Source organism: Trichechus manatus, unplaced genomic scaffold (genome assembly GCF_000243295.1).
Source record: "Trichechus manatus latirostris isolate Lorelei unplaced genomic scaffold, TriManLat1.0 scaffold00023, whole genome shotgun sequence".
Taxonomy (NCBI): Eukaryota; Metazoa; Chordata; class Mammalia; order Sirenia; family Trichechidae; genus Trichechus; species Trichechus manatus.
The window spans coordinates 10520720-10547381 of NW_004443959.1; the positions used below are offsets into that span (position 1 = coordinate 10520720).

Consider the following 26662-nt stretch of genomic DNA (forward strand, 5'->3'; position numbering starts at 1 on the left):
ACAGCAGTGTTAGATGACTAAGACAACCCCTAAGCTGGGATTTGAAAGATATGTTTTCATTCATTAGAAAGTTAAAGCTGGGTCAGGCATTCCAGTTAGTTGGATCAGCATGGGCATGCCCATTGATTCTGCAGTTATTGAGCATCTGCTGTTGGCCAATCTAAGTCCTGGAGATTCAGCAGTGAACAAAACAGATACGTAGAACTCATTCTCATTAAACTACATTCTCATGGGGGGTGGAGGAAGGCAGACAGTAAAATAAATACATTGAGTGATGATAAGTGCTGTACAAAAGAATAAAGCAGAGTTATGGAATGGGGAATTAATTAGCCAATGAAAATCCTATGTAACACAACAGAATATTGTCTGATATAGTGCTGGAAGATGAGCCCCCTAGGTTGGAAGGAACTCAGAATACACAGTGGCTGCAGCAGTGGACTTGAGTATAGCAACAATCATGAAGATGGCACAGGACCAAGCAACATTTTGCATTATTGTACATGGGGTTGCCATGAGTCAGAGCTGATTTAGCGACAGCTAATATCAAGGATATGGAATGGGGAATGATTGTGAGGATGGTGGCTGCCTTATACACAGTGGTCAGGGAAGCTCTGATCAGGTAACATTTGAACAGAAACCCAGAGTGGTTTGAGCGAAAAAGAGAGAGTGGTAGGAGATGAGCTGTAAGTTTTTTGTTCTTAGGAATAAAATTGTGCGTAACTTAAAAATTTTGTCCATGTTTCTCATTATGTTTTTAGAATTAAATCCTAAAAGTGAAATTTTGGGGTCAAATATTTTTTTTTGGAAGTTTTTTTTCTAAAGTAAGGTATATTGAGGGTATGTTGTTGTTAGGTGCTATAAGTCAGTTCTGACTCATAGCGACCCTGTGCACGACAGAACAAAACACTGCCTAGTCCTGCGCCATCCTCACAATCACTGTTATGCTTGAGGCCATTGTTGCAGCCACTGTGTCACTTCATCTCTTTGAGGGTCTTCCTCTTCTTCAGTGACCGCTGTACTCTACCAAGCATGATGTCTTTCTGCAGAGACTGGTTCTTTCTGATAACACGTCCAAAGTATGTGAGACGAAGTCTCATCATCCTTGCTTCTAATGAGTATTCTGGCTGTGCTTTTTCCAAGATAGATTTGTTCATTCTTCTGGCAGTCCATGGTATATTCAATATTCTTTGCCAACGTAATAATTCAAATGCATTGATTCTTCTTTGATTTTCCTTATTCATTGTCCATCTTTCACACCCATATGAGGTGATTGAAAACACCATGGGTTGGGTCAGGCGCACCTTACTCCTTAAAGTGACATCTTTGCTTTTTAAACACTTTAAAGAGATCTTTTGCGGCAGATTTGCCCAATGCAGTGCATCGTTTGACTTCTTGACTGCTGCTTCCATGGCGTTGATTGTGGATCCAATAAAATGAAATCCTTGGCAACGTCAGTGTTTTCTCCATTCATCATGATGTTGCTTATTGGTCCAGTTGTGAGGATTTTTGTTTTCTGTATGTTGAGGTGTAATCCATACTGAATGCTGTGGTCTTTGATCTTTATCAGAAAGTGCTTCAAGTCCTCTTCACGTTCAGCAAGGAAGGTTGTGTCATCTGCATATCACAGGTTGTTACTGAGTCTTCCTCCAATCCTGATGCCCCATTCTTCTTCATATAGTCTAGCTTCTTGGGTTATTTGCTCAGCATAGAGATTCTGTAAATGTGGTGAACGGATACAGCCCTAACACACACCTTTCCAGACTTTAAACTATGCAGTAGCCCCTTGTTCTGTTCGAAGGATTGCCTCTTGATCTATGTACAGGTTCCTCATGGGCACAATGAAGTGTTCTGGAATTCCGTTCTTTGAAATGTTATCCGTAATTTGTTACGATCCACACAGTAGAATGCCTTTGAGTAGTCAATAAAACACAGGTAAATATCTTTTTGGTATTCTTTGCTTTCAACCAGAGGGTATAGTTTACAATAAAATCCACCCTTTTTAGTGTACAGTTTTGAGTTTTTACTAGGGCTTCAAACTGGTTTGTTCTTTTCAAACCCCTGCTGATAATTTGCATTTCTAACAAGTTCCCAGGAGATGCTAATGCTACTGGTTAGGGACCAATTCTGAGAACCACTAGTAGAGCAGTCATTCTCAAAATTTATTATACATAAGAATCACCTGGGGATCTTGTTAAAATGTGGATTCTGATTTGGTATATCTGGGGTTGAAATGAAAATTCTTCAGCAGGGGTTTGAACCATAACGCACTGGTTTGAAGCCGTGGTTTTGACAAATGCATATAATTGTGTAACTACCACCACAGTCAAGATATAGAGCAGCCCGTTAGCTCTCCAGGTTCTCTTGTACCACTCTGTCATCATCTCGTTCCCCACCTTAGATCATGGCAACCTCTGATCTGTTTTCTGTCCTTATAGTTCCCTCCTCCCCGAATGTCATTAAATGGAATCATATAGCATATTAGTTTCTGCCTTCTGGCCCCTAAACATAGACTTCATCCCACATGCAGTATACACTCACCCCATCCCAAGGTCTCCAAAGATCTCAACTCATTACAGCCTGTACTCAAATTCCAAAATCTCATTTAAATCTCATCAGCTCAAAAGTTCCAGATTTTGTCATGTAAATCAGGTATGGGTGAGGCTTTGGGTGTAGTCCATCCTAAGGCACAATTTCCCTCTGTGAAATTATGAAACTCAAGAAAAAGTTATCTGCTCCCAAAATACAGTGGTAGGACAGGTATAGAATAACAGTTATAGACTTTCCTATTCAAAAGGAGAGAAAATGGAAGCAATTTCATTCTCTTTACAGTAACTTTCACAAAGAAAACGTTTTTAGTTTTGATGAACTCCAGTTTACCTGTTTTCTTTTTATATGGACTGTGCTTTTAGTGTTACAGCAAAGAACTCTTTGCCTAATTCAGGGTCACTAAGATTTCCCCTACTTTCTTCTTGAAGGTTGATACTTTCAGATTTTACATTTAGGTTTATTTGAAGTTAGTATGTATATATGATGCAAGGCATGGGTATAGGTGTATTTGTTTATTTATTTATTTACTTGCATGTAGATCTCCAGCTGAGCCCTGGTGGCTCTGTGGGTTCAGCACTTGGCTGCTAACCACAAGATTGATGGTCCAAACCCACCCAGCGGTTCTGCTGTTGAAAGACCTGGCCATTTGCTCCCATAAAGACTACAGCCAAGAAAACCCTATGGGGCAGCTTTACTCTGTCACATTTGGTCACTATGAGTCAGAATTGACTTGATGGCACCTAACAACAACAACAGATGTCCAGTTGGGGTACTACTTGTAGAAAAGACTATTGTTTCTCCATCGAATTGCCTTTTCACCTTTTTTGACTCAAATGACACTGTGTGTGTGTATACACATGCACATTTTTTTTTTTTCCTGGACTCTATCCTGTTCCATTGACTTCTGTACTATAGTTTTATAATAAGTCTTGAAAGCAGATAATGGGGATCCTTCAACTTTGTTCTTTTTCTGAATTGTTATGGCTATTCCTAGTTCCTTTGCCTTTCCATGTAAATTACAGAATCAGCTTGTTGGTATCTCCAAAAAAAAAAAAAATCCAGTTGGAATTTTTATTGTGATTGTAATCTAGTTAAATTTGGAGACTGCTGACGTCTTAACAGTATGGAATCTTTCAATCTATGATTATGCTATATCTCTTCTTTATTTAGGCCTTCTTGGATTTCTTTCATTAGAGTTTTTTAGTTTTCAGCATACTGATCTTTTGCATATTTTGTATTTGTACCTAAATATTTCACAGTTTTTGGTGTGATTATAATTGGTACCTTTTTTTTAAAATTTCAACTTCAAATTATTCACTCCTAGTATATAGGAGTCCCTTGGTGACCCAAACAATTAAGCACTCCACTACTAGTGGAAAGACTTGTGGTTTGAACCCACCTAGAGGGCCTCGGAAGACAGGCCTGGGGATCTGCTTCCGAAAGTCACAGCCTTGAAAACAAAACCCTGTGGAACAGTTCTGCTCTGCACACATGGGGTCGCCAAGAGTTGGAATTGACTTGATGGCAGCTAACAACAATAACAGTATATAGAAAGAAGTCCCTGGGTGGTACAAATGGTTAATGGGCTCTGCTGCTAACTGAAAGGTTGGAGGTTTGAGTCCAGCCATAGGCACCTTGGAAGAAAGGGCTGGCAATCTACTTCTGAAAAACTAGCCGTTGAAAACCCTTTGGAGCACAGTTCTACTTATGGAGTTGCCATGAGTCAGAGTTGACTTGATGGCAGCTGGTTTAGTATATAGAAATAAAGTTGAATTTTGTATATTGACGTTATATCTCGTGACTTTGTTGAATTTTTTCTACCAGTTTTGTTTTTTTGTAGGTTCTTTGGTGTTGTCTATGTAGAAGTTGTGCTGTGTATGAATAGAGGGATTATGTTTCTTCCTCTTGTTTGTAGACCTTTTGTTTACTTTTTTATCGTGCTGCCTATAACTCCAGTATTCACATTGAATAAGCAGTGTCAAGATTGAACATCCTTGTCTTGTTCCTTATCTTAGGGGGAAAGTATTCAGTCTTTCACTGTCAATATTAGTTGTAGGTTTTTCGTAGATACTCTTATCAAGTTCCTCTATTCTTTTCTGAGAGTTCTTTCTTTTTTTAAAAAATCATTAATGAGTTTTGGATTTTGACGAATGCTTTGTCTGCATCATTTGGTATGATCACGTGATTTTTCTTCTTTAGCCTGTCAATATGGTGGATTACACTAATCGTTTTTTTAAAATATTGAACCACCCCCCTTGCATCCTGGAATAAACCTGTGTTAGTTTCCTAGGGGGAGCCCTGGTGACACAATGGTTAAGAGGTTGGCTGCTAACCAGAGGGTCAGCAGTTCGATTCTACCAGCTGTTCCTTGGAAACCCTATGGGGAAGTTCTGCTGTGTCCTATAGGGTTGCTGTGACCCAGGATCAACTCGTTGGCAATGGTTTTTTTTTTTAAATTTTGTATTCACGAGGGATATTGGTCTATAGTTTTCTCTTTCTGCGTTGTTTTTGTCTGATGTAGGTAGAATGAGTTGGGAAGTTTCCCTTCTGTTTTTGCGAAGAGATTGTGTAGAATTGATATTAATTCTTTAAACATTTGGTCAGATTCTCCAGTGAAACCATCAGGCGCTTGGAGATTTCTTTTTTAGGAATTTACAGATTCAATTTTCTTAATAGTTACAGGACTGTTTAGATTATCTAGTTATTGATAGTTTCAGAGAACCATCTTATTTCATTGATTACCTCTATATTTTTGTTTTAAGTTTCACTGATTTCTGCTGTTACCTTTATTTCCTACCTTCTGCTTGTTTTGGATTTCTTTTACTCCTTTTCTGGTGTTTGAGATAGGAACTTAGATTATGAGACTATTGTAATGTGTACATTTAGTGATATAAATTTCCCTCTCACCCTTGCTTTAGCTGCGTTCCACAAGTTTTGACATGTTGTATTTTTCATTTTTATTCAGGTCGTTATATTTTTTACTTCCCTTGAGGCTTTCTCTTTGATTCATGAATTATTTAGAAGTTGTTTTTTAGTTTGGTTCTTTTATGGTGGGAGGCCGCACTGTGTATGATTTCAATTCTTTTAATTTGTTGAGGCTTAGTTTATGACCCAGGACATGGACTATCTTGGTACATGCTGAGAGCACTTAAAAAGAATGTGTATTCTGCTTTTGGGTGGAGTGTTCTATATATATCAATTAATCCTATTGTTTGATGTATTGTTAAGTTTTACAATATTCTAGCTGGCTTTTGTCTAGTTGTTCTATCAGTTCTTGAGAAGATGGTGTTAATGTCTCCAAGTATAGTTATAGAGTCATGTATTTCTTCTTTCAGTTTCAGCCTCACATATTTTGTGGCTCTGTTGTTTGTTGCATGGTCATTTAGGATTGCTTCGTTGTCTCGGTGGATTGATCCTTTTATTTACCATTTGTAACGTCACTAATAATGTCCCTCTCCTATCATTATGTAATATCACTGATAATTTTCTTTGTTTTAAAGTTCACTTTATCCAATATTAGTGTAGGCACTCCTTCTTTCTTTTGATTAATGTTTGCATGATATATCTTTTTCCACCCTCTTACCCTCAACCTACCTATATCATAATTGAAGTGACTTTCTAGTATATACTTGAGTTATGTTTTATTAATCCACTCTGCCAATCTCTGCCTTTTAATTGGTATGTTTTAACCATTTAAATTTAATATAATTTTGATATGTAAAAACTTAAATTGCCATTTACTTTTTGTTACCTGTTTGTTCTGTATTTAATTTCTCTGTTTTCTTTTTCCTGCCTTCCTGTGGATTACTTTTTTTTTAGAATTTAATTTTGATTTATCTGTAGTATTTTTGGGTTGTCTTTGTGTAGCTTTTTTAGTGGTTGCTCTAGATATTACGTAACTTATCACAATCAACTGATGTGTACCTTTTACCAGTTTGATTGAAGTGTAGAAACTTTACCTCTCTTTACCTCCTTCTACTCTTTCACATTTATAATTACCTTTATATATTCCGTGCATACATTGGTAATGACATTAGACAGTGTTGTAATTTTTGCTTCAGCCATCAAACATAATTAACAAAACTCAAAAGGAGAGGGAAAATCTATTGTATTTACCCACAGTGTTCCTCTATCCATTGTTCTTCCTAACCGATGTTCTAAGACTCCGTCTTTTATCATTTCCTTTTTGCTTGGAGAATTTTCTTTAGCCGTTCTTTTAGAGTAAGTTGGCTGTTGGCAAATTCTCTTCATTTTCATTCCCTTGAGAATGTCTTGCTTTTCTTTTCATTCCTGAAGGACATTTTTGCTGATGCAGAGTTCTGGATTGACAGTTCTTTTCTTTTCACCACTTGAAAAGTATTGTGTCACTTCCTTCTGTTCTCCATAGTTTCTGAAGAGAAATCCACTGTCATTGAAAATGGTTTTCCTCCAAAAGTTTTCTTTGTCTTTAGTTTTCAAAAGTTTACGTATGATGTCTTGGTGCAGATGTCTTTGGGTTTATCCTGTTTGGGGTTCACTCAGGTTCTTGAATCTGTAGGTTTATGTCTTTCTGCCAGATTTTGGAATTTTAAAGCCATTTTTTCAGTATTTATTTTGCTCCATCCTCTTTCTCCTCTCTTTCTGAGACTGATGACCTGAATGTTTGATCTCTTGCTAGAGTCCTCCGTGTTCCTGAGGCTTTGTTCTTTTTTTTCTTTTAATCTATTTTCTCTCTGTTCAGATTTGGTAATTTCTATTCTATCCTCAAGTTCACTTTTTTTTTTGCTTTGTCCTCTCCATTCTGTTGTTGATTCCATCCACTGAGTTTTAAATTTTGGTTATTCTTCAGTTCTAAAATTTTCCTCTGGTTCTTCTTTATAGCTTCTATTTCTTTGCTAAGACATTTTGTTTCTTTGGTGAGACTCTACTTTTCATTCATTTCAGGCATATTTGCAATTGCTCATTGAAACTATTTTATATATCTGGTTTAAAATCCTTGTTAGATTATTCTTGTATCTTGTTAGATTATTCTCATATTTATGTCATCTTGGTGTTAGTGTGTGTTGTCTTTTCTCATTCAAGGTGAGATCTTTCTGATTCTTGATATGATGAGTGATTTTCAGTCAAAACCTAGACGTTTTGGGTATTACGCTACAAACACTCTGAATCTTATTAAATCTTGTGTTTTAAACCTGAAACTACTCCAGTGGGAAAGGGAGACACCGCCTCCTTACTGCCTAGTGTGGGTGGAAGCCCACATTCTACACTCAGCCTCTGTTGACACTTAGGTGAGGGAGAGACTTCTCGTTACTGCTGGGTGGGAGTGGGAGTTCAGGCTCCCCACAAGGCCGCCTCTAATAGTCTTCTGGCTAGGAGGGGGAGGGATCCCTCATTATTGCTCCCCATGAGACCTCCACTGATGGCTGGAAAGTAGCCTTGTTAATGCTGAGCAATGGTGAAGGTCGTGACTCTTCACAAGCCCTCCTTGTTAGAGAGGAGAGGTGTGGTGTTTTGTTATAGCCTTGCAAGATTAGAAGTCTAGGCTGTTCCACTCCTCTTTGCTGGGGCCACAGTTTTTTGTATGGTGTTTGGCTGAAATAGAGTGGTTACGGTCTAAAAGTTTTCTGTCTTGCTAGGATGTCCCTTTCCTGGTTTTTTGGCTAGAAAGTGTAGACTTTTCTTGAGTTTATTTTTATCTAAGCCCTTTGGGGTTTCTGACTTCTCCAGTACCCAGTTTGATATATATGAGGCAAAAAGAAAACCTAGGGAACTTACTACCATATTATTCCTTGGGTCCTGAGGCCCCTAGCTAGTCTGCCTACTAGTCTGCCGCCTTCTCTCCAACTTTTAGAGTGTTTGTGTGTGTGTGTGTGTGTGTGTGTGTGTGTGTGTGTGTGTATCCTCTGGGTTTTTCAGCTGTACTTAGTAGCAGATATGGAGAAAAGTATGTTTACTCCATCTTCCCAGAAGCAAAATTCCCTCTACTTTTCTTGGGTTGATGTTTGCGTGGTGTATCTTTTTCTATCCTTCTGCTTTTAACCTATTAGTCTTATTATTATTATTATTATGTTTTTTGTACATAGCATATACTTGCTTCTTGCTTTTTCATCTAGTCTGACAATCTCAGTTTTTTAAAATCATGTGTTTAGATCATTTACACTTAAAGTAATGATTGATATGGTGGATTAAAACCACCCTCGACTTGTTTTCTGTTTCTTCCTATTTTCTTTTTACTTTTGACTGAGGATATTTTATGATCACGTTTAATCTCCACTATTGGCTTATTATTTATACCTCTTTAAAAATTTGTTAGTGGTTACAATAGAGTTGACAATATACATCTTTAGTCCCTGTCTATTTGAAAATAATATACCACTTCATGTACAGTGTCAGAAACTTGTAACTTAGGGGTGGACCTTGGTGTACTTCTCTGCAAATTGCAGCTCCAGCTCCGTTCTTCAAAGGCCAAAACTTTGGAATTATCCACAACTCATTTCTATCTCTTACACCCCACATTCAGTCTATTAGCAATGAATAAAATGAAGTTCCTGCTCTTTTGTAATTTACATTTCTAGTTGTGGCAGATAGACAGTACACAAACAGTATGTTGTATTTCTGATAGTGGTAAATGCTATGGAGATCAATAAAATAAGGCTAGGAGGATGGGAGTGTGGGGACTGTTATAGAGTATGTGTGAAGTTGTTACTATTTTATATCAGATGGTCAGACAGGACTTTTCTAGTAAAGTGGCCTGAAGGAAGTGAGGAAGCGATCCATGTGCATGTCTGCTGGAAGAGAAGTTTAGGCAGGTGGAAATGCTAGAGCAGAGGCCTCAAGGTCAGACAGTGATTGGCACCTTCAAGTAACAGCAGGTAGTTAAGTGGATGAGGGGAGAGTGGTAGGAGATGAAGGTCAGAGATGTAACAGGAGACCATTCAGTTAGGGTCGTCTAGGCCCTGGTGGCACAGTGGTTAAGAGCTTGGCTGCTTACCAAAAGGTTGGCCATTGAAATGCACCACCTGCTCCTTGGAAACCCTATGGGGCAATTCTGCTCTGACTCATAGGGTCGCTATGAGTTGGAATCAACTCCATGGCAGCCAGTTTGGTTTTTGGTTAGGCCAAGTTAAAAATACTTCATTTTACTTTGAATGCTTTGAGAAGCCATTAGAGGGTTTTGAGCGAAGAAAGGATGTACTCTGACTCGGTACTATTCCAATTGATGTTATTCTACCAGCAGCAGCAGCATCACCTGGGAACTTGTTAAAGGTGTAAATTCAGTGGCCACAACTTAGACCTACTGAATCAGAATCTCTGAGGGTAGGACCCAGAAATCTGTGTTTTACAAGCTCTCCAGGTGATTTTGATATATGTTAAAGTTTAAGAAATTCTGATCCAACTTACATTTTCAGAAGATCACTGTGGTTGTGTTGTGGAGAATAAACTGTGTGGAAGGCAGAGATGGAAGCAGGGAGACCAGTTAGGAAGCAATCACAGTAACCCAGGTTGGAGGTGATGATGTTTGGACCAGAATGGTAGTGATGGAGATGGTGAGTAGTAGTCAGCTATGAAATATACTTTATAGCTAGGGCCTAAAGCGTTTGCTAATATATTGATTTTAGAGTATGAGAGAAAGAGACAAATCTTGCATAATTTCAAGATTTTAGGCTTTGAAAGGGGAACGGAGCTGGAGCTGCCATTTCCTGAGATGGAGAAGTCAGCAGGAGAGGCGGTGGAACACTTTCTTTTATTTGGTAGGGGGCGAATGAGGAGGGCTTGGGGGATGGTCCGAAGTTCAGACTTGGGATGAATTAAGTTTAAGGTAACTGAGTCTTGGGAAGAGAGGGATGGGCATTTTAACAGCTGAACTATGGGTCTTGTTTTCACCGCTGCCACTGGAGGTGTACAGGTATCCTCCACGTTTTGAAAGTTTGCTTTACACCACTTTGCTTTTATGAAAGACCTACATTAGTACCTGTTTTTGCTAACTTAATGAAATCCTAAGAGGATTTTTGCCTTTATGGAAAAGGGCAAAAAGCAAAAATAGCTTCCAGCGATTGTTTTGCAGTGAGCCGTTAAAGAGGCAGCGCGCACCCCTAGCGGCGAGAGTGGCGTTGCCAAGCTCCTTCCCTGGGAGCTACTCTCAGCATCTCAGCATCAAGCCACCATAGCTTTGAACTGTGTTGCTAAGCATCTAGGCTTTATCTCCATTTATTTTGTGCATCTGTTAGCAAGATGTGTCCTAAGGTATCAGAAAAGCCAAGAGAGCTCGTAAGGGTTTTATATGTTATTTGGTATGATTTGGTAGGTTATTTTTTTCAGTCTGGGAATGCTCAAAAGTTTTTCCTATATAAATGGGATAGTAATTGCTTCTTCGCTTTGTGTCATTTTGGCTTACGAAAGGTTTCGGAAGAATGTTATTTTGGGTAGAAGGAGAAACCTGTACTATACAAATTTAAGAATGATTATTTAGTAGTAGCTTTGTTATTTTTCTAATCACAAATTAGTGATTTGTGACTAGAAATTTAGTACTAATGTAGTTTTTTCCCCCTAATCACGAATTATACGTATTTATCTTTTAACAGGGACTGAAATAAAGCTTTCTGTGAAAATGTCAGTTCTGATATCACAGAGTGTAATAAATTATGTAGAAGAAGAAAACATTCCTGCTCTGAAAGCTCTTCTTGAAAAATGCAAAGATGTAGATGAGAGAAATGAGGTAAGATCAAGTTTCTAACAGTGAATCCTTTTCACAAATAACTGTTGACTACCTACTGTGTGCAAGGCACTGTGCTAACAGTAAAGGTAAGAGGTATGTAGTTCTCATGCTCAGTAGCATTGGACATTGCTTACTTCACAATATAATAATCTCATAGTTAAAAATATTTCATATTTAATATTTTTAAAATACATTTTACCTTATGTAAATACTTGGATATTGAATTTGGATTTATGACTGACTTTATTTTACTCATGGAATAATCAATATTCAGGAAGTCTGATTACTAAAATTTAAAGTGCTTCTAGGAAGCTTAAGAGAATATCTAGACCCAGTCTTCCTGTAAGTAGATTAACCAGTTAAAATTAGCATTTTTTGGGAAATATTTTCTTTAACGGAGTCTCAGCTATCTCTCTTGTTGTTCATTTCATACATCTCAAGATTTTAAATGCCCGTATCTTTAAGAGACTGTTAAATTGGTCATGTGTCCTGTTTAATAAGCCAGAGAAGTATATAATTGCTATTTTTGTTAAATTAATTATTTCTGTTTAACACTATGGGTAAATAAAATGTTTTATTTCATCATGAACAGCCAAACTGAAAATTATTGGGTGTGACAATTTAAGAACAAATAAACTCTTTGTATGAGTTGTTTTAAGTGGCAAAGTATGTGTTTGTTTTATACAACTTAAGGAAAATAATCCTGTTTCTTAGAACTGTGTTTTCAATATAGTGTAATGTTTTTGCTTTTTGTTGTGGATAAGATAAATGAGGAGTGACTTTTATACTATCCAGCCATTCAAATATGTATATATGTATGTATGTGTGTATGTAGACATGTAAAGAATTTTATTTAGGAATGTTTATAAAGCTGCCAAATCGACAGTTATTACTATCTATATATATCTATATATATCTATATTTGGACATGGGGACCTAATTTCATTAAATGTTAACTCTGTCGTTAAAGTAGTCTTGATATAAAAATTTTATTATTGAATAATGTTGTTGGTGTGTGCTGTCAAGTCAGTTCTGACTCATAGGTAATTTTTTTTTTTTAATATTGTGTTTTACATGAAAGTTTACATAGCAAATTAGTTCCCATTTGACAGTTTTTATACAGATTGTTCCATGATGTTGGTTACAGTTTTCACAATGTGTCAGCATTCTCATTATTTCCATTCTGTTTTGTTCTGTTTCCACTGATCTAGCTTTCCTTCCCTTCCTTGCCTTCTCATCTTTGCTTTTGGGTAGATGTTGACCATTTGTTCTCATACAGTTGATTGTTTAATGGAGCACATTACTCATGGGTGTTACAAGCCAACCTATTACTTGGCTGAAAGGTGACCTCCAGAATAGCTTTAGCCAAGTTGAAAGGGTATCTTAGGGCAGGAGTCTCAGGGGTTCCTCTAGTCTCTTATTGGTCCAGTAGGTCTGGCCATTTTTAGGAATTTGAATTTTGTTTTACATTTCATTTTTCTCCCATTCTATCTGGGACCTTCTGTTATGTCCCTGGTCAGAACAGTTGGTAGTAGTAGCTGGGCACCATCTACTTCTTCTGGTTTCAGATTAGAAGAGGCCTTGGTTTGTGTGGGTTATTAGTCCTATGGACTAGTTTCTTCTTTGAGTCTTTGGTTTTCTTCATTCTCTTTTGCTCCAGATGAGTAGAGACCAATAGTTGTATCTTAGATGGCCTCTCCCAAGCTTTTAAGAGCCCAAATACTACTCACCAAACTAGGATATAGAACATTATGAACTGTTATGTTGATTGACTAAGATGTCCCATGAGACTATGGTCCTAAGCCTTTTAACCCAGTAAACCAGTCCTACGAGTTGTTTGGCTGTGTCTAGGAAGTCTCCATAACGGTGCCCCCTATGTGCTTTATTTTATTTATATATATATATATATATATATATATATATATGCATATGCAGCACACACAAACGTGTATACATATGCCTACAGATACACCTACACATGAGTGTGCATTTACTCACATTTGCCTTCCTATAGCTAATGGTTTTTTTTGAATAGTAATTATGCTACTGTGGTAAATCTTTGTATATCTTAGCTCATTTACTTTGCAGAACAGCTCTATAAAGAATAATACTGTTATTTATCTGGAATTCCAGGTAATTCCTCAATTTCCTGTCTAAGATATTATCTGATAGAGTCCAAATTTGAACCCTGTTCTATTTGACTTCAGATTATAATCTGTTATACTCTACTGCCTTTCTTTGAGTCTTCAGAATAAAGTTCATCTAATGATAATGCCTATACTTGCAATGGTTTTAGAATTGAACAAAATATATTTTGGTTAATTAACATCATTGTACCCTTCTATCATTATGAATAATTAAGAATTGTTATAAATAGTTAAGGAATAAAATTTGTAATTGGAGATTCGTTCATTGTTGTAAAAGAATTTCTCACAGAAGTAGTTACTTTATTAGTATCTATTAGCATATTTGGAGCCGTGGTGGCACAGTGGTTAAGAACTTGGCTGCTGACCAAAAGGTCAGCAGTTCAAATCCACCAGCTGTTCCTTGGAAATCCTGTGGGGCAGTTCTACTCTGTCCTACAGGGTCGCTATGAGTCAGAATCAACTTGATGGCAACAGGTTTAGTTTTTGATATTAGCATAGTTGGAATACAAAAATGATTCTTTTTTTAAGTAAACTTAAAAAGATTAAGTTTTATTTCACAGACCTTTTGTTAGGGACTATTGAGGAAATAGCTTCACTTGGAGGGAGAAATACATCACGTCAATAAGCATAAAATTATGATTTTATTGCTACGAAGAATGAAGCATGTTTGGTAAAGGGCTTAATTTGGCATCATGCATGAGGTGGTACTAAATGAATATTAATTATTATTATATCTAGTTTAATACTGTATCAGTTTTAAGTTGCAGTTTTATAATAATTTGAAACTGGGATTGTTCGCTTCTGGCTCAGTGTGAAGGTTGGGATAAAGTAGCTTTCTCAGGGCCTTTTCAGCATCTTCATTTTATAACTTCTGATAAAATTTAACTTCTATAGAAATATAAAAGTCATTTGGGTTTTTCCGCTTTCTTTCTTGCTTTTATGAGTATTTACGGTGTTTTGGTTATCAGTATCTCTCTAGATGTAGTTACTAAATTGATTAAGCAAGAACTCTTAGAATGGATAGGATGTATTTTGTTATAAGGCCCAATTTATAAGGCAACTACCCTTTTATCTTTGGGGATCTGATAAAACTTCATGGTAACTTTTCCTGAAAATCATTTGCCTTGTTTGATAGTGTAGTTGCACAAGGTGTATCAGGTGAGAATTGCTTTTGACTGCAGGTAGCAGCTCCTGAAGTAGTGGCTTAGGCAAAATAAGGATTTTATTTTTCTCACACGACGAGCTGGAGGAGCCATTCCAAGACTGATGCGGTAGTGTTGAAAGAAAAATTAGATTGAACGAGTCAATTAGACTTAACGGGGTTTATTGCACGATACACTGTTCAAAAACATGGAGCAGTAAATCCAAAAGTGGCAACGGACTCGTTAAAGCAGTGCAGGTGCAGAGTTTTTAAAGGCAGATAGGGATTCCAGTAGGGAAGTTACAGTGATTGAGTCTTTGGTATGTTTTTAATTGAAGGAAGGGTCTTACAAAGCAGTGGTCTTTCTGTCATTGGTTTTATAATATACTGTCTTTGAGAGTTGGTGGAGTCTGATAATGCTGAGTCAGAAACACCCTTCAATGTCAAGTTTGTTTTTCTGGCGATGTTCCTGCATTAGAACATTTTGAAAAAACTCCCTGTTGTTCTGTCAAGGTTTGTACCTGGTGTAAGCGGCTATCTTGATTTATTGTTCTCGGAAATGTTTGCACCTGGCAGAGCAGCCATTCATTTTTATTTAATACGTAACAGTGGCTTCACAATATCGTGAAGGACCCAGGCTCATTCTTCTTGGCCACCCCTCACTGTGTGCCTGTTACCTCACGTCAGCCATCTGGATACCTCTAGTGTTGAGTCTACGTACGAGGCAAAAAGAAGAAAAAAGGTACAGGCCAGCTGAGTTGGTCCCCTTAAAGAGCTTTCTTGGGAGACCTAGCCAGTGACTTCTGCCTAGGTCCGAGCAGTGTCACATGATTCTATCTAGCTGCAAGTGAGTCTGAAAAATATGGATCTTTTTTTTTAAAGCTGGGCATTTTGCCACCCTCAACAAAATGATGTCCCTCTGGATATTGGGTAGGCAGCTACCAGTTTATGCAAGAGAAAATTATGGCTATTTAAGTGTTTTGTTTGGCTTGTTTCTAGTGAATCAAGTTTATGCCATCTTTCTCATTTGTGTGAAAAGTTACAATACCACATTTACGTTATTTTTCATTCATATTCTAGACACCCTGTCTGGTGGTCAGACTTCTGACTGTAAACTATCTGAAATGCAACTGTAACCTCAGGAAGTTAATAGAAAAGTCCCCTGAGTCTTTGGAATTACTGTTTTGAAAGCTGTGAAGTAAAATGCATGTATCCTTGGGACCGTGGATTCAGAATTTATTTGCTTTAATTTATATATTAGACCAATGGCCTTGATATCTTACTTTTTATCACAGTAGGTTAGAAGGGAGAAGGATGCTGTAGAAGGTAGGCCAACAGAAGGAAGAGCTGACAGGGAGGTGTGCGTAGTGTGACAGTTGATGTTCATAGTGGTGACTCAGGATCATAAACATAATGTCTAAGGTAATTTGTTTAAGAAAGTAGCAATGTGTGCATTGCTTTTTAGAGGGATGGTTGTCGTGAAAGTTATAATCGGATTTAATGCTTGAAGGATAAACTTTTTCACCAGTTTTCATGTAATACTCTGTGTAATACCTCATTCCCTAAGGACCCTGACTGAATGACATGTGACTATATAATTTAGTATATAGTGTTAAATACAAATGTATATATTTAGTGTGATTATTCTTGGTACTTTATTTAAACCAGATTTGTGTTTAACACTTTACTTATGTTATTCTTATAAAAGCATCATTATGTTTTGCCAATTACAATAATTTGCTTGTTTGTGTATTAGATATTTTAATTCTTTGAGACTTTGCTTAATGGTTTACTCAACAAATATTTGAGTGCCTGTGTGGCACCCACTGCCCCTCATACTGGAGATAATAGTATTAAACAAATCAGCAAAGAGGGTATGCTTTCCACCCTCATGGAGTTTAGAACTTTAGGGGAAACAGACAATAATCAGTTAATTACACAAGTGAAAATGTAATTATAAACAAAGATTAGTAAGGGAAACTTGCAGGGCTTCAGTGAGGGAGAGGCTGTTTGATTCAAAAGCTGACAGGTGGATGGTAGTTATTTGGATGGGGCAGAGGGAAGCATTTGTCTGAGGACCCTGAGGTGGAAAAGAGCATGAGGGTGCCTTAGTGGAGAAGGAATGCCACCAGACAAGGTTGACAAGTAGACGCCATGACCTCTCCACCGTTCACCATTCAGGGCTTTTGTAGGTCATGGTAAAGATTTTGGTTCTTAGCCAAAAGAGCCCGGGAAACCTTTGAAGAGTTTTAAGCAGAGGAATGATGTGGTCAAATTGGCATTTTAAAAAATCATGGATAGTTACCCCCACACTTATATACAGACAACAAATAGGTGCTTAAATAAACATTTGTCTAACTGAACTTAATTTTGGGGGTAAAGTTTATCTTATATACCTGAGTATGTTTTAGGACCTTTAGTATCATCACTGTTTGACCCGGTGCTTCCTAACCTGTTTCATGTCATGGCCCATACAGAAAATGAGAATGTTTGTGCTGCACTCTGGGATACATGCAGGAGCCTTGCAGCTGGAGGGGACCTGCCCTACTGTGTCCAGGGCTGAGGGTCACTGTCTCTGAACTCCTGCCACTCATTCTTGGCACACAGGCTGGGAAACTCTGATTTAACTAACAGGGTCTTAGGTTTAATATGAGGGAAGGCTTAAAGACTATGTGTGTATTATATGTAGCACCTGTGTTGTTATTGTTGTTTTCTTTCTCTAGTTCTGTCTTAGATAAAAATTTTATACGAACAGTTAAAAACCACATTCTCTATTGTATTCTACCTATATTGTTATAGAATTTGATTACCATTACTATAGGTATCTTGAGATTCTTAAATGTGTTGCCGTGATTACTTTACAGATCCTAATATTATATGTTTACTTATTTTGAGTGAAAATTGCATTTGCCACCAACAGATTACGAATGCTGTGGTAAGAAAAATTATATTTCATTTTCTTTTTGGCTTTTAAATTATTAGTATGAAAACTTAAGGTTTCAAAACTGTTTCTACATTAAGTAAGTATAGTAAACACAACTAGTGCTTAACATTCCTTCATGAAAATGTGGCTGTGCTGTATTTAACTGTGGTGTTTCAGGAAAGGTACAGCATCTTGACAAGTCACCCATGCCTCTCATGTTCTCTAGTGTGGCCAGACTCCGTTGATGATAGCTGCTGAGCAAGGCAATCTGGAAATAGTGAAAGAATTAATTAAGAATGGAGCCAATTGCAATCTGGAAGATTTGGTGTGTATTAAAATAATTTACTTATTTGTCTTTTTCTCGACTTTGCTATTTCTTTGTTTCTAAGAAGTGATTCAGAAGTAATAGATCACAAAGTAATATAGCTCAACTTTGTCTAGTGTACTAAGTCAGTTTTTTTAAAGGGTTAATGTAGGAGAGAAATTTTTACTTTTACTGCAGGGCTTCAACTCTTCATGTTTTTTATATATGAATGGCATTGGCTGAATAAGGAACACAGGTACATAAAATTAAATGCCTGTCTAGAAAATTTCTCTCTCTGTTTATCTACCTCTATCTGTGTCATGTTGTTAAGTAACTTCCCATAATGTAACTTATTATAAATATCATTATATATGATAATATCCAGAAAGATGTGGTCCCTTCTGAGTGATAAACCACTGTTCTGAGGGGCTTACATTTCCTCTCATTTTCCTTGTTTTCCAGGAATTTTTTAGAAAGTCACACAGTCAGATCTTTTTTTAGTTGAATGATCATTTGAATTAAGTTACACGCATGAGTAAAAGTCAGGGTAGGATACCTGTATTCTTTATTTAAAAAATAAAGGAGAACCCTCCTGTTCTTTATCGCACAGTTTCTAAACTCATTGTATGGGGTCAGTCTAGTTTAACAAGCTGTGAATGTGCTCTTAAATCTGATTCCAGGCTCTTTAATTTCAGCTTATTGTAATGGTTGCTAGCCACAAGGATTAGCTTTTTAAGATTTTGATAGTCATCTTTTCTCCCTTTTAAAAAGCACAGTATGTGGTTAGACGTCCAGTAAAAGACTGAAGAAGCAGTTGTGAAACCATTCTGCACCATTAGTAGTAATACAAGTCCACAGATAAATTCTGAAGAGAGTTTGTGTGTTACTGTTCTTTTAGTTGAGTGTGGGTCAAATCATGTCAACTTGGTATGATCATTTGGTATGTAGATTCAAATTTATTTTTCCTCACTTTGGAGTGTCATTTTTTGGCTTTGAAATGGTAACATTCTTGTATGTGTGTTCCAGGATAACTGGACAGCACTTATATCAGCATCAAAAGAAGGGCATGTCCATATTGTGGAAGAACTACTTAAATGTGGGGTTAATTTGGAGCACCGAGATATGGTATGTGCATTCCTTATGATAGCTTAATAATTAGCTGAAATCTTGTTAACAGTAAGAGATGTGTGTGAAATTGTGTATTTTCATGTGTGAAGTGGTACTGTAATAGTGTCTTTAGGATTTGCGACTGGGCGTTGAACTGACTCTCAAGAATGCTTTAAAACTCAGGTGATACAGTGTATCTCTTTTAGAATATTTTTGATCATCATTTTAAGTTTATTTTAGCATTTACAGTTCTGAAATATTGTTAAAAAGAACTCATTACTCTTTTAAATATGTATCAGTGTTTTAGAACTTTTGAAAAAAATTCTTTCCTTTAGATAGGACTTTACGAGGGACATAGTGTAGTTTTAAAAACTACTTAGCTGTTTAAAGTTATAATTTTCAGGGTGATAATTATAAATTCATTTTTAGAATGTAATTCTGCTCAGACATGCTATTTATACACATTATAGGTTTAACAAGATACGATTCTTAATTATCACTTAGCTCTTTTTTGAACTTGGTATCTGCTTAAAGCGTAGAGGTGAAAAAAGGGATCATTTCTGGTGAATTTATTCTGTCAAATGTCCAACCTTTTAAAAAGTTAATTTTAACAGTAGAAGAAAGGGAAGAAATTATCTGCCTTGGTGTATGAAACATAATTACTTACTGATGGCCTGTTTTGTAAAGTGCAGGTTGTATGACTTTTAAAACACACTGCAGCATTCCACCATCTTGTATTTTAAAATTTACACAGTAGTTTTACCTCCATAATGTTATATTTATTCTCAATACTTAGCAAAGTAAGTCATATACTCATTTTTATAGGAAGATGTAGAAAACTGTTTGCATCCTATTTGTTAAAAGTATTTGTGTGCAGTTCTTTTTGTCTTTAGCATTACAGTATCCAGTAAAAGTACTGCTTTCCGAAGTTACTTAGGTCAACTTCTAAGTAATTGTGTGGTTATGCGATTCAGTTGTAGTAGAGTCAGATTCGTTTGCCCCAGTTTGTATTCCATCTTCTCCATAGCCTGATTGATTTTTAAAAATTTACAGTTAAATTCACCTTGTGTGATGTCTAGTTCTATGGGTTTTGACACATGCATAGTTTTATGTCCACCGTGGCAGTTCCGTACGGGACAGTTCCAGCACTTCAGTAGTTCCCTCATGCTGCAGCTTTGTAATCAAGCCCTCTACCCCGTCTCCAAGCCCTGGCCACCACTGATCTGTTCCTCTCTGTGTCATTTTGCCTTTTCCAGATTAGGTCAAGTATATATATATTTTTATCCCTTTTTTAGACTTGATGAAACAGGATTATAAGGATAAAGGGATTTATATTCTCAGAACCAAATGTGAATTTGTCCAAGTACTGATTAAAAGAAAAAACAGCAAACTCAGAACATTTATTCCTTAGTATGATTTGATTGCATTGGTCACTTTTATTGAATTGTGTCATAGCTAAAGAGAAAATTCCTTCTGTAGCTTAGAAAATAGAAAGTATCATGCTGTTAATTCATACTTGATGATCTTTTCCACTCATAGAAGATCCAGAGATCATTGCCTTAGCATCCTCCCCATTTTTGCAAGAGATAGTATAATGATCTGGGATTAAAAGGATGTATTTAATGCAGGAGCTGAATATCATCACTGGAATCCCTCTCTGGATGATGTCTAGACTCAAACAAGGAGGAGAAATCTAGAGACAGAAATTTTTCAAGAGAAAAAATTTTATACAACTGTCATGGTTTGAATTATGTTCCCCCCAGAATGTGTATCAATTTGGCTAGGCCACGATTCCTGGTACTGTGTGATTTTCCTGTATGTTGTAAACCTGCCTCTATGATGTTAATGAGGGAGGATGGGTGGCAGTTGTGTTAGTGAGGCAGGACCTGATCTACAGGACTGGATTGTGTCCTGAGGCAATCTCTTGAGATATAAAAGACAGAAGTGAGCAGTAAGACAGGGGGACCTCATACCATAGATAAAGCAGTGCTGGGAGCAGAGCGCGTCCTTTGGGCCAGGGTTCCTGCGCCAAGAAGCTCCTGGTCTGGGGGAACACTGAAGAGAAGACGGCCAACAGAGAGAAAAAGCCTTCACCTGGAGCTGATGCCCTGAATTTGGACTTTTAGCCTACTTTGACTGTGAGGAAATACACTTCTCTTCATTAAAACCATCCACTTGTGGTATTTCTGTTATGGCAGCACTAGATAACTAAGACAACAACCAAAATAGATTTTAGGAATTTAGAAGAGTTCATTATGAATATTTCCTATTTTTACTTTAGTATATAGTGTAGACTTCGGAGTAATCCTTCTTGGAATTAAGAGATTTGACTTATTTCATATACTATTGTATATTTCTCTGGAGATTTTGGGAATTTAAATTACATAGTATTGCCTTCATAAAACTATGGTTTTATGAAGAATATTCACAGAAACAACTCCATTAGTGGCATTTTTGTGCTTGGAGAAGATCCAGAGTTTTATTTGCCTGCCCTCTTTTTTTCTTTAGGGAGGCTGGACAGCTCTCATGTGGGCGTGCTACAAAGGCCGTACTGACGTAGTAGAGTTGCTTCTTTCTCATGGTGCCAATCCATGTGTCACTGGTCTGGTAAGCATTAACAGAAAATTCATTGGTAATGTAAGTGCTGAGTTGTCTTAGGGAACACTTAACCCTGATTATACTTTAGACTTTACAGTAGATAGATGTTATCTACATTTTATTAAAGATAATAATGTAGAATGTGATTTTAGAACACAGTAATGAGAAGTTTCTTTCTCAAGCTAAGTTTATTTCTCAAATTTATCAATATAAAGGCAGCTCTTAAGAGTTTATAATGTTGACTATAATTGTATAACATCTCAAAAAGAAATTTTGAAATCTTTAGTTACTGGGTTGGCAGTGCATTCTTAGTCTGAACTTTGAAGAAAAGAGACATTTGTCTAGGTGTTTACCAAATAACATACCATTTTTCTATACATTCTGAAAAATGTTAATATATGCATTATTACTTTGCTTGACTCTATCTCAGACTGAATATTGAGAGACTGTTTTAAAGTTAATGGAAGGACTATATCAGAAAGATTTCACATTCCTCTTATTAGTCTTGCCTATTGGCTAATCAAATTTAAGTGTGTTGAATCTATAAAAATAAATGTGTCCATAATGTACGTTTATTTAAAGTTGAGTGCATCCTTAGTTGCCAGTGATGTGTGATGAGTATTGGTTGTTTTTAGCCCCTTCATTACCGAATTTTTATTTAAAAATTGTTTTTTGGTGGCACGTGTTTTCAGTATTGGAATGCAATACTGAACTAACGGAGTGTATTTAAATTTTTGGTTGGTAGTATATATTTTGGGAAATACAATCTGGTAGTAGAATCTGCCCATGACACTAGTGGCACTGTGGCACCGCTGGTCTCTGGCATGACACTGTGCCAGTGGGAACTACCATTACAGTTTATCGTGGGTGCCATTCCAAAACAGACCCACCAGGGCTCCCTAACTATCATACACGAAAGCCATAATTATACTTGCAAGCCTTATCTTACAGAAATAAAGGAAATAAAGGGGAAAAAAGGGCAAAAGTTTATAAAACTAAAACATCCAGGAAGCATCACCTAACAGAATGCTCAGCCTGCACAATGGTGAGGCTCCAACTCTGGTCTGCTGCGCTTCGTGTATTTCAAAAGGGACCCGCCTTGACGCTAAATGTATTATAGCTGGAATAACGCCTTGCCAGTGAGGTCCAGAGGCATAAAAAGTGACTGGCAAACCGTTTATGCCAATGGTAATGAAATTAAAGTGGAAAATGGTCTGTAACTTGGTTTTTTTTTTTTTACTATGTGTTAATCCCTTTGACATTTACTTTACTTAGCAAATGCATCTGCAAATATCAGCCTAAAAGACTTCCTTTCTCTTTTTTTCTTCCTTTCTTCCCTTGCTTCTCTCCCTCTCTCTTTCGTCCTCCCTGCCTCCCTTTCTCCCTACCCATCTACCTCCCTACTTACCTATCCTTCCCAGCAGTACAGTGTTTACCCAATCATTTGGGCAGCAGGGAGAGGCCATGCAGATATAGTGCATCTTTTATTGCAAAATGGTGCTAAAGTCAACTGCTCTGATAAGGTAGGTCTGATAACACAGATTACAATCCGTATTATCTCCACTCAGTGTGTCTAAATTTATAAGCATTTTCATATGATCTTATGAAACTGCCCTAATGTATCTTATATTTAGTACATTAATGTATTTTATATAGATACACGTCTAATAGATGGTGCCCTTATACATATTATGTATTAATGTCCTTCGAATGTTTTTTTATTTCATAATTGTCAAGAAAATATGGATCAAGGACTCCCCATCATCATCAAATCCTTATTTTTTTTCTATTGTAACTGGTCTTCTTACCTTAATTCCTGTCTGCTTTCTCTGTATTATTGCTAGAATGACCTTTCTGAAATCCAAGTTTGATTATCTCTCTCGTGCTTAAAATCCTAAATCGTATTTCTCTGATATGATGTATGAAAATAGACCTTGTCTACCTTTCTACCCTTTTCTCCTGCTGCCTGTACCCTAAGTTACCTTGCATGTAGCCCACCAAATGACTTGTAGGTTCCTGAATTTCTCTGTTCTTAACCCTTCCATGCCTTTGCATGTGTGGAATGTCCTTCTGCTCCTTTTTGCCATGACTTTAATTCATCCTTTAGACTCACCTGGTTTGGGATCACCTCTAGAAAGCCCCTCAGTATTTTGTTCTGTTCTTTTTTGTGTCCTCAGTCCTCACCTCACACATTTAATAAGTACTTGTCTATTCACATCATTGTTTCCTGCCTTTGGAGAGCTTTGATGGTTTCCACTATTCCAGGATAAAGCCCAGACTTCTCAGTTTGGCTCCAGCCTGTCTTCCCAGGCTCATTCCTTGCCTTTCCTCTCCATACATAAGATGCTTTTAGGTGTAACAGATTGCCTAATAGCTATGAACTGTTAGGAATTTCTGTGGATGTGCCTTTGTTTATTTTATTCCCTCTGCTAGGAATATTCTTATTACCTTCTCGGCCTGGTGAATTTCTGTTTGTTTTTCAAGACTCGGTTGAGGTGTTACCTCCTTTGTTAAGTCTCCTGAACTTGGAGTTAACTTAGGTGCCACTTCTCTACTATCAGTACTCTCTGTATGCACCTCCAGTAGCGCACATAGCAGATTGTGTTATATGAGTGCTTTACATGCCTCTCTCACACTAGAGTATAAGTTTCATGAAGGTAACGAATGCCCTCCCTTTTTTTTTCTTCCATTTTTGTACTTCTGTTATTTCCATTAACTGCCGTAGAACTTGGCACATTGTAGGTAATCATCTTCTTTTCAAATGAATAACAATTTAACTAAATATAGGAGAACAACTGTTACTTAGGAATTTCAGTTCCTTAGTCACACTCACCAAAATTTCAAGCATTCAGTACCCATATGTGACTAGTGGCTACTCTGTTGGACAGTGCAGAAATAGAGCATTTCCATCAACTCAGAAAGTTCTATTGGATGGGATCTTGTAGCAAGTAGGCGATACATAAATGTTTATTTCAATTTGACGTCTCCCACGTAGTTAAAGGTCACTCTGGGTATTCATACATTTATTGATTGCCAGAGTCCTTAACAGTGTTTGTTACTTTTACGCATGATTTATATTCTCTGATACCTTTTGTGCTCATGTTTAGTGAAAGGTGCTTTGGAGTACGGTTTCTAGGCTGAAGTGTATGCTGTCAGGTATAGAGCCTGATCTAGTGTGGTTGTTAAGAGCACAGACTCTGAAGCCAACCTTGCCGGGTTCATGGGTCTCAGTCTACCTATAGTAGTGTTATGATTTTGAGCCTGTTAATTAACCTCTCAGGATCTCAGTTTCCTCATCAGTGAGTATGTGATGATAGTTGTGATAAGGATTAAATGAGTTAACTAACCCATTTAAAGTGCTTAGAGCTGTGTTTGGCACTTGGTTGTTAGTATTTATGTTTATTTAGACTTGTTGTGTTTTCATTCTGTTTTATAGGATATGGGCAGTACTGAACACTTGTTGAAAATTAGGAGCTGTATGACTTTATGATGGAAAAATAGTATAAAAGCTAAATAAAGTTGATTAAAAGACATAGCATGCAGTGGTTATTCACAAGAAAGAAAATGGGGAAATAGGATTTATCTGGGATCAAGATTATAAATGGTGTAAATTATCTAAGAATTCTCAAAGTGATTTTTATTAAAAATCATGTTGAAACTTTGTTTCTTTTAGTACTTCTTTGGTAATAATTTTAAATTTATTGTTCGTTTTAATAGTATGGAACCACCCCTTTGGTTTGGGCTGCACGAAAGGGTCACTTGGAATGTGTAAAACATTTATTGGCCATGGGAGCTGATGTTGATCAGGAAGGAGCTGTAAGTATCTTTTATATTTTAACCCCTGGTGATAGAGATATGATTTTGGTTTTAAGAGAGAGAAATATTTTTCCTTAGTTTATGCCATAAAAATTTCCCTCCAGTTCTTAAATGATGCTTAGAAAATCAAGCATTGTCTATTATCCTGTTCAGTATATCTTACTATAAATATTTTGTATTATAAATATATGCTTTTAAGAATCTATTGTTAATGCACATGAATTTCAGGAGTGTAAGACTAATTGTATAAAGAATAACTTTCTGTTATCTTAAATTGAATACTTCTCAATTAAATTGTTTGAAATACTTTTTTAGTTGTATAAAAAAGTTACACTTTATTAAAATACTTTTTCTTTCAAATGGTATTGTAATTTAAAAAATATTTTTAGTTGTGGCTTGTTTTCCCTCTTAATAAACAGATAAAAGTCAGAAATCAGTGGTCAAAACCTAGAAAGCTTAAAAATTGGTTAAATATATCCTACTGATTAGGTTATTAGTTCTTTACTGAATACTTGCTATGTATCCAGCTCTGTGCCAGTTGTGCTTGGGAGACTAGAGAAGCCTAACAAATTGCTTTTCCCTTGGGCTTATAATGATATACTTAAAGGGACAAGATTTATGCACAGGAAACAGTTAAAATTATACAGAGTATTATTTACATAATTAAGTATAAAAAAAGTTTCCTTCAAGTCGACTGCTACTCATGGTGACCCCCATGTATGTCAGAAGGAGCTGTTTATAAAATGAATTAGTGACTTGTCTGTATGATTTATTGACTGTTAAAGAACTTGAAAAAACTGTTACTATGTGGATTATAGATTCATTTTGGAGGCTGATTAAAAAACCAATATTTCCATATGCAAATTGTATGACATCTCAGAATAGATCAAAATCTCAAGATAGGTATTTTTTAAAACAATCAATTAAAATAAGACAGTTTTGAAAAATGTGGTTTGTAGATCACTGAAAGACAAGAATATAGCTATTTATTCATTGTTCTATTTCAGTTCGTCCTGTAGGTTTTATTATAAAAAAAATTCTTAGTTTGAAGGCAGAGTCTCCTTATTTTAGATTGTTTTATTTAGAATGTGTTGTTTAATTTTGAGTCATTCTGTCAACTATTTTATACTTCGTTACAATAGTGAAAGGGTTTGCTTATTGCAAATGAGTCCAGTTTCAGATTATCATTTAAAGAATTGAAAGCCATAACAACTCTACTGGCTCAAGAGAATTAACCTATCTCAAGAAATGACAAAATGCCTCCTCGCCATTTTTGATATGTGTCTGTTTTTTTTTATTGGCATTGTATTTGATCATAGATCACCTATTTGAAAACACCAGTTTTATGATTATGGCATAAATCACGTTTTTCAGAGTAAACTAA

The 26662-nt window shown here is 36.5% G+C and overlaps 1 protein-coding gene across 3 annotated transcripts in view; it reads left to right on the forward strand.

Annotated features, from left to right (window-relative positions):
• The window catches only part of KIDINS220 (kinase D interacting substrate 220), a 139668-nt gene that overhangs the window by 10862 nt on the left and 102144 nt on the right, over positions 1-26662 (forward strand). For 2 of the 3 annotated variants that reach the window (XM_023728285.1, XM_023728287.1), the window contains exons 2-7: positions 11109-11242; positions 17680-17778; positions 18784-18882; positions 21373-21471; positions 22884-22985; positions 25180-25278. In XM_023728285.1, the coding sequence (XP_023584053.1) occupies positions 11135-11242; positions 17680-17778; positions 18784-18882; positions 21373-21471; positions 22884-22985; positions 25180-25278 (606 nt within the window). In that variant the 5' untranslated portion in view covers positions 11109-11134. The remainder of the gene's footprint in view (positions 1-11108; positions 11243-17679; positions 17779-18783; positions 18883-21372; positions 21472-22883; positions 22986-25179; positions 25279-26662) is intronic. The other variant, XM_023728286.1, reaches the window with a different exon arrangement.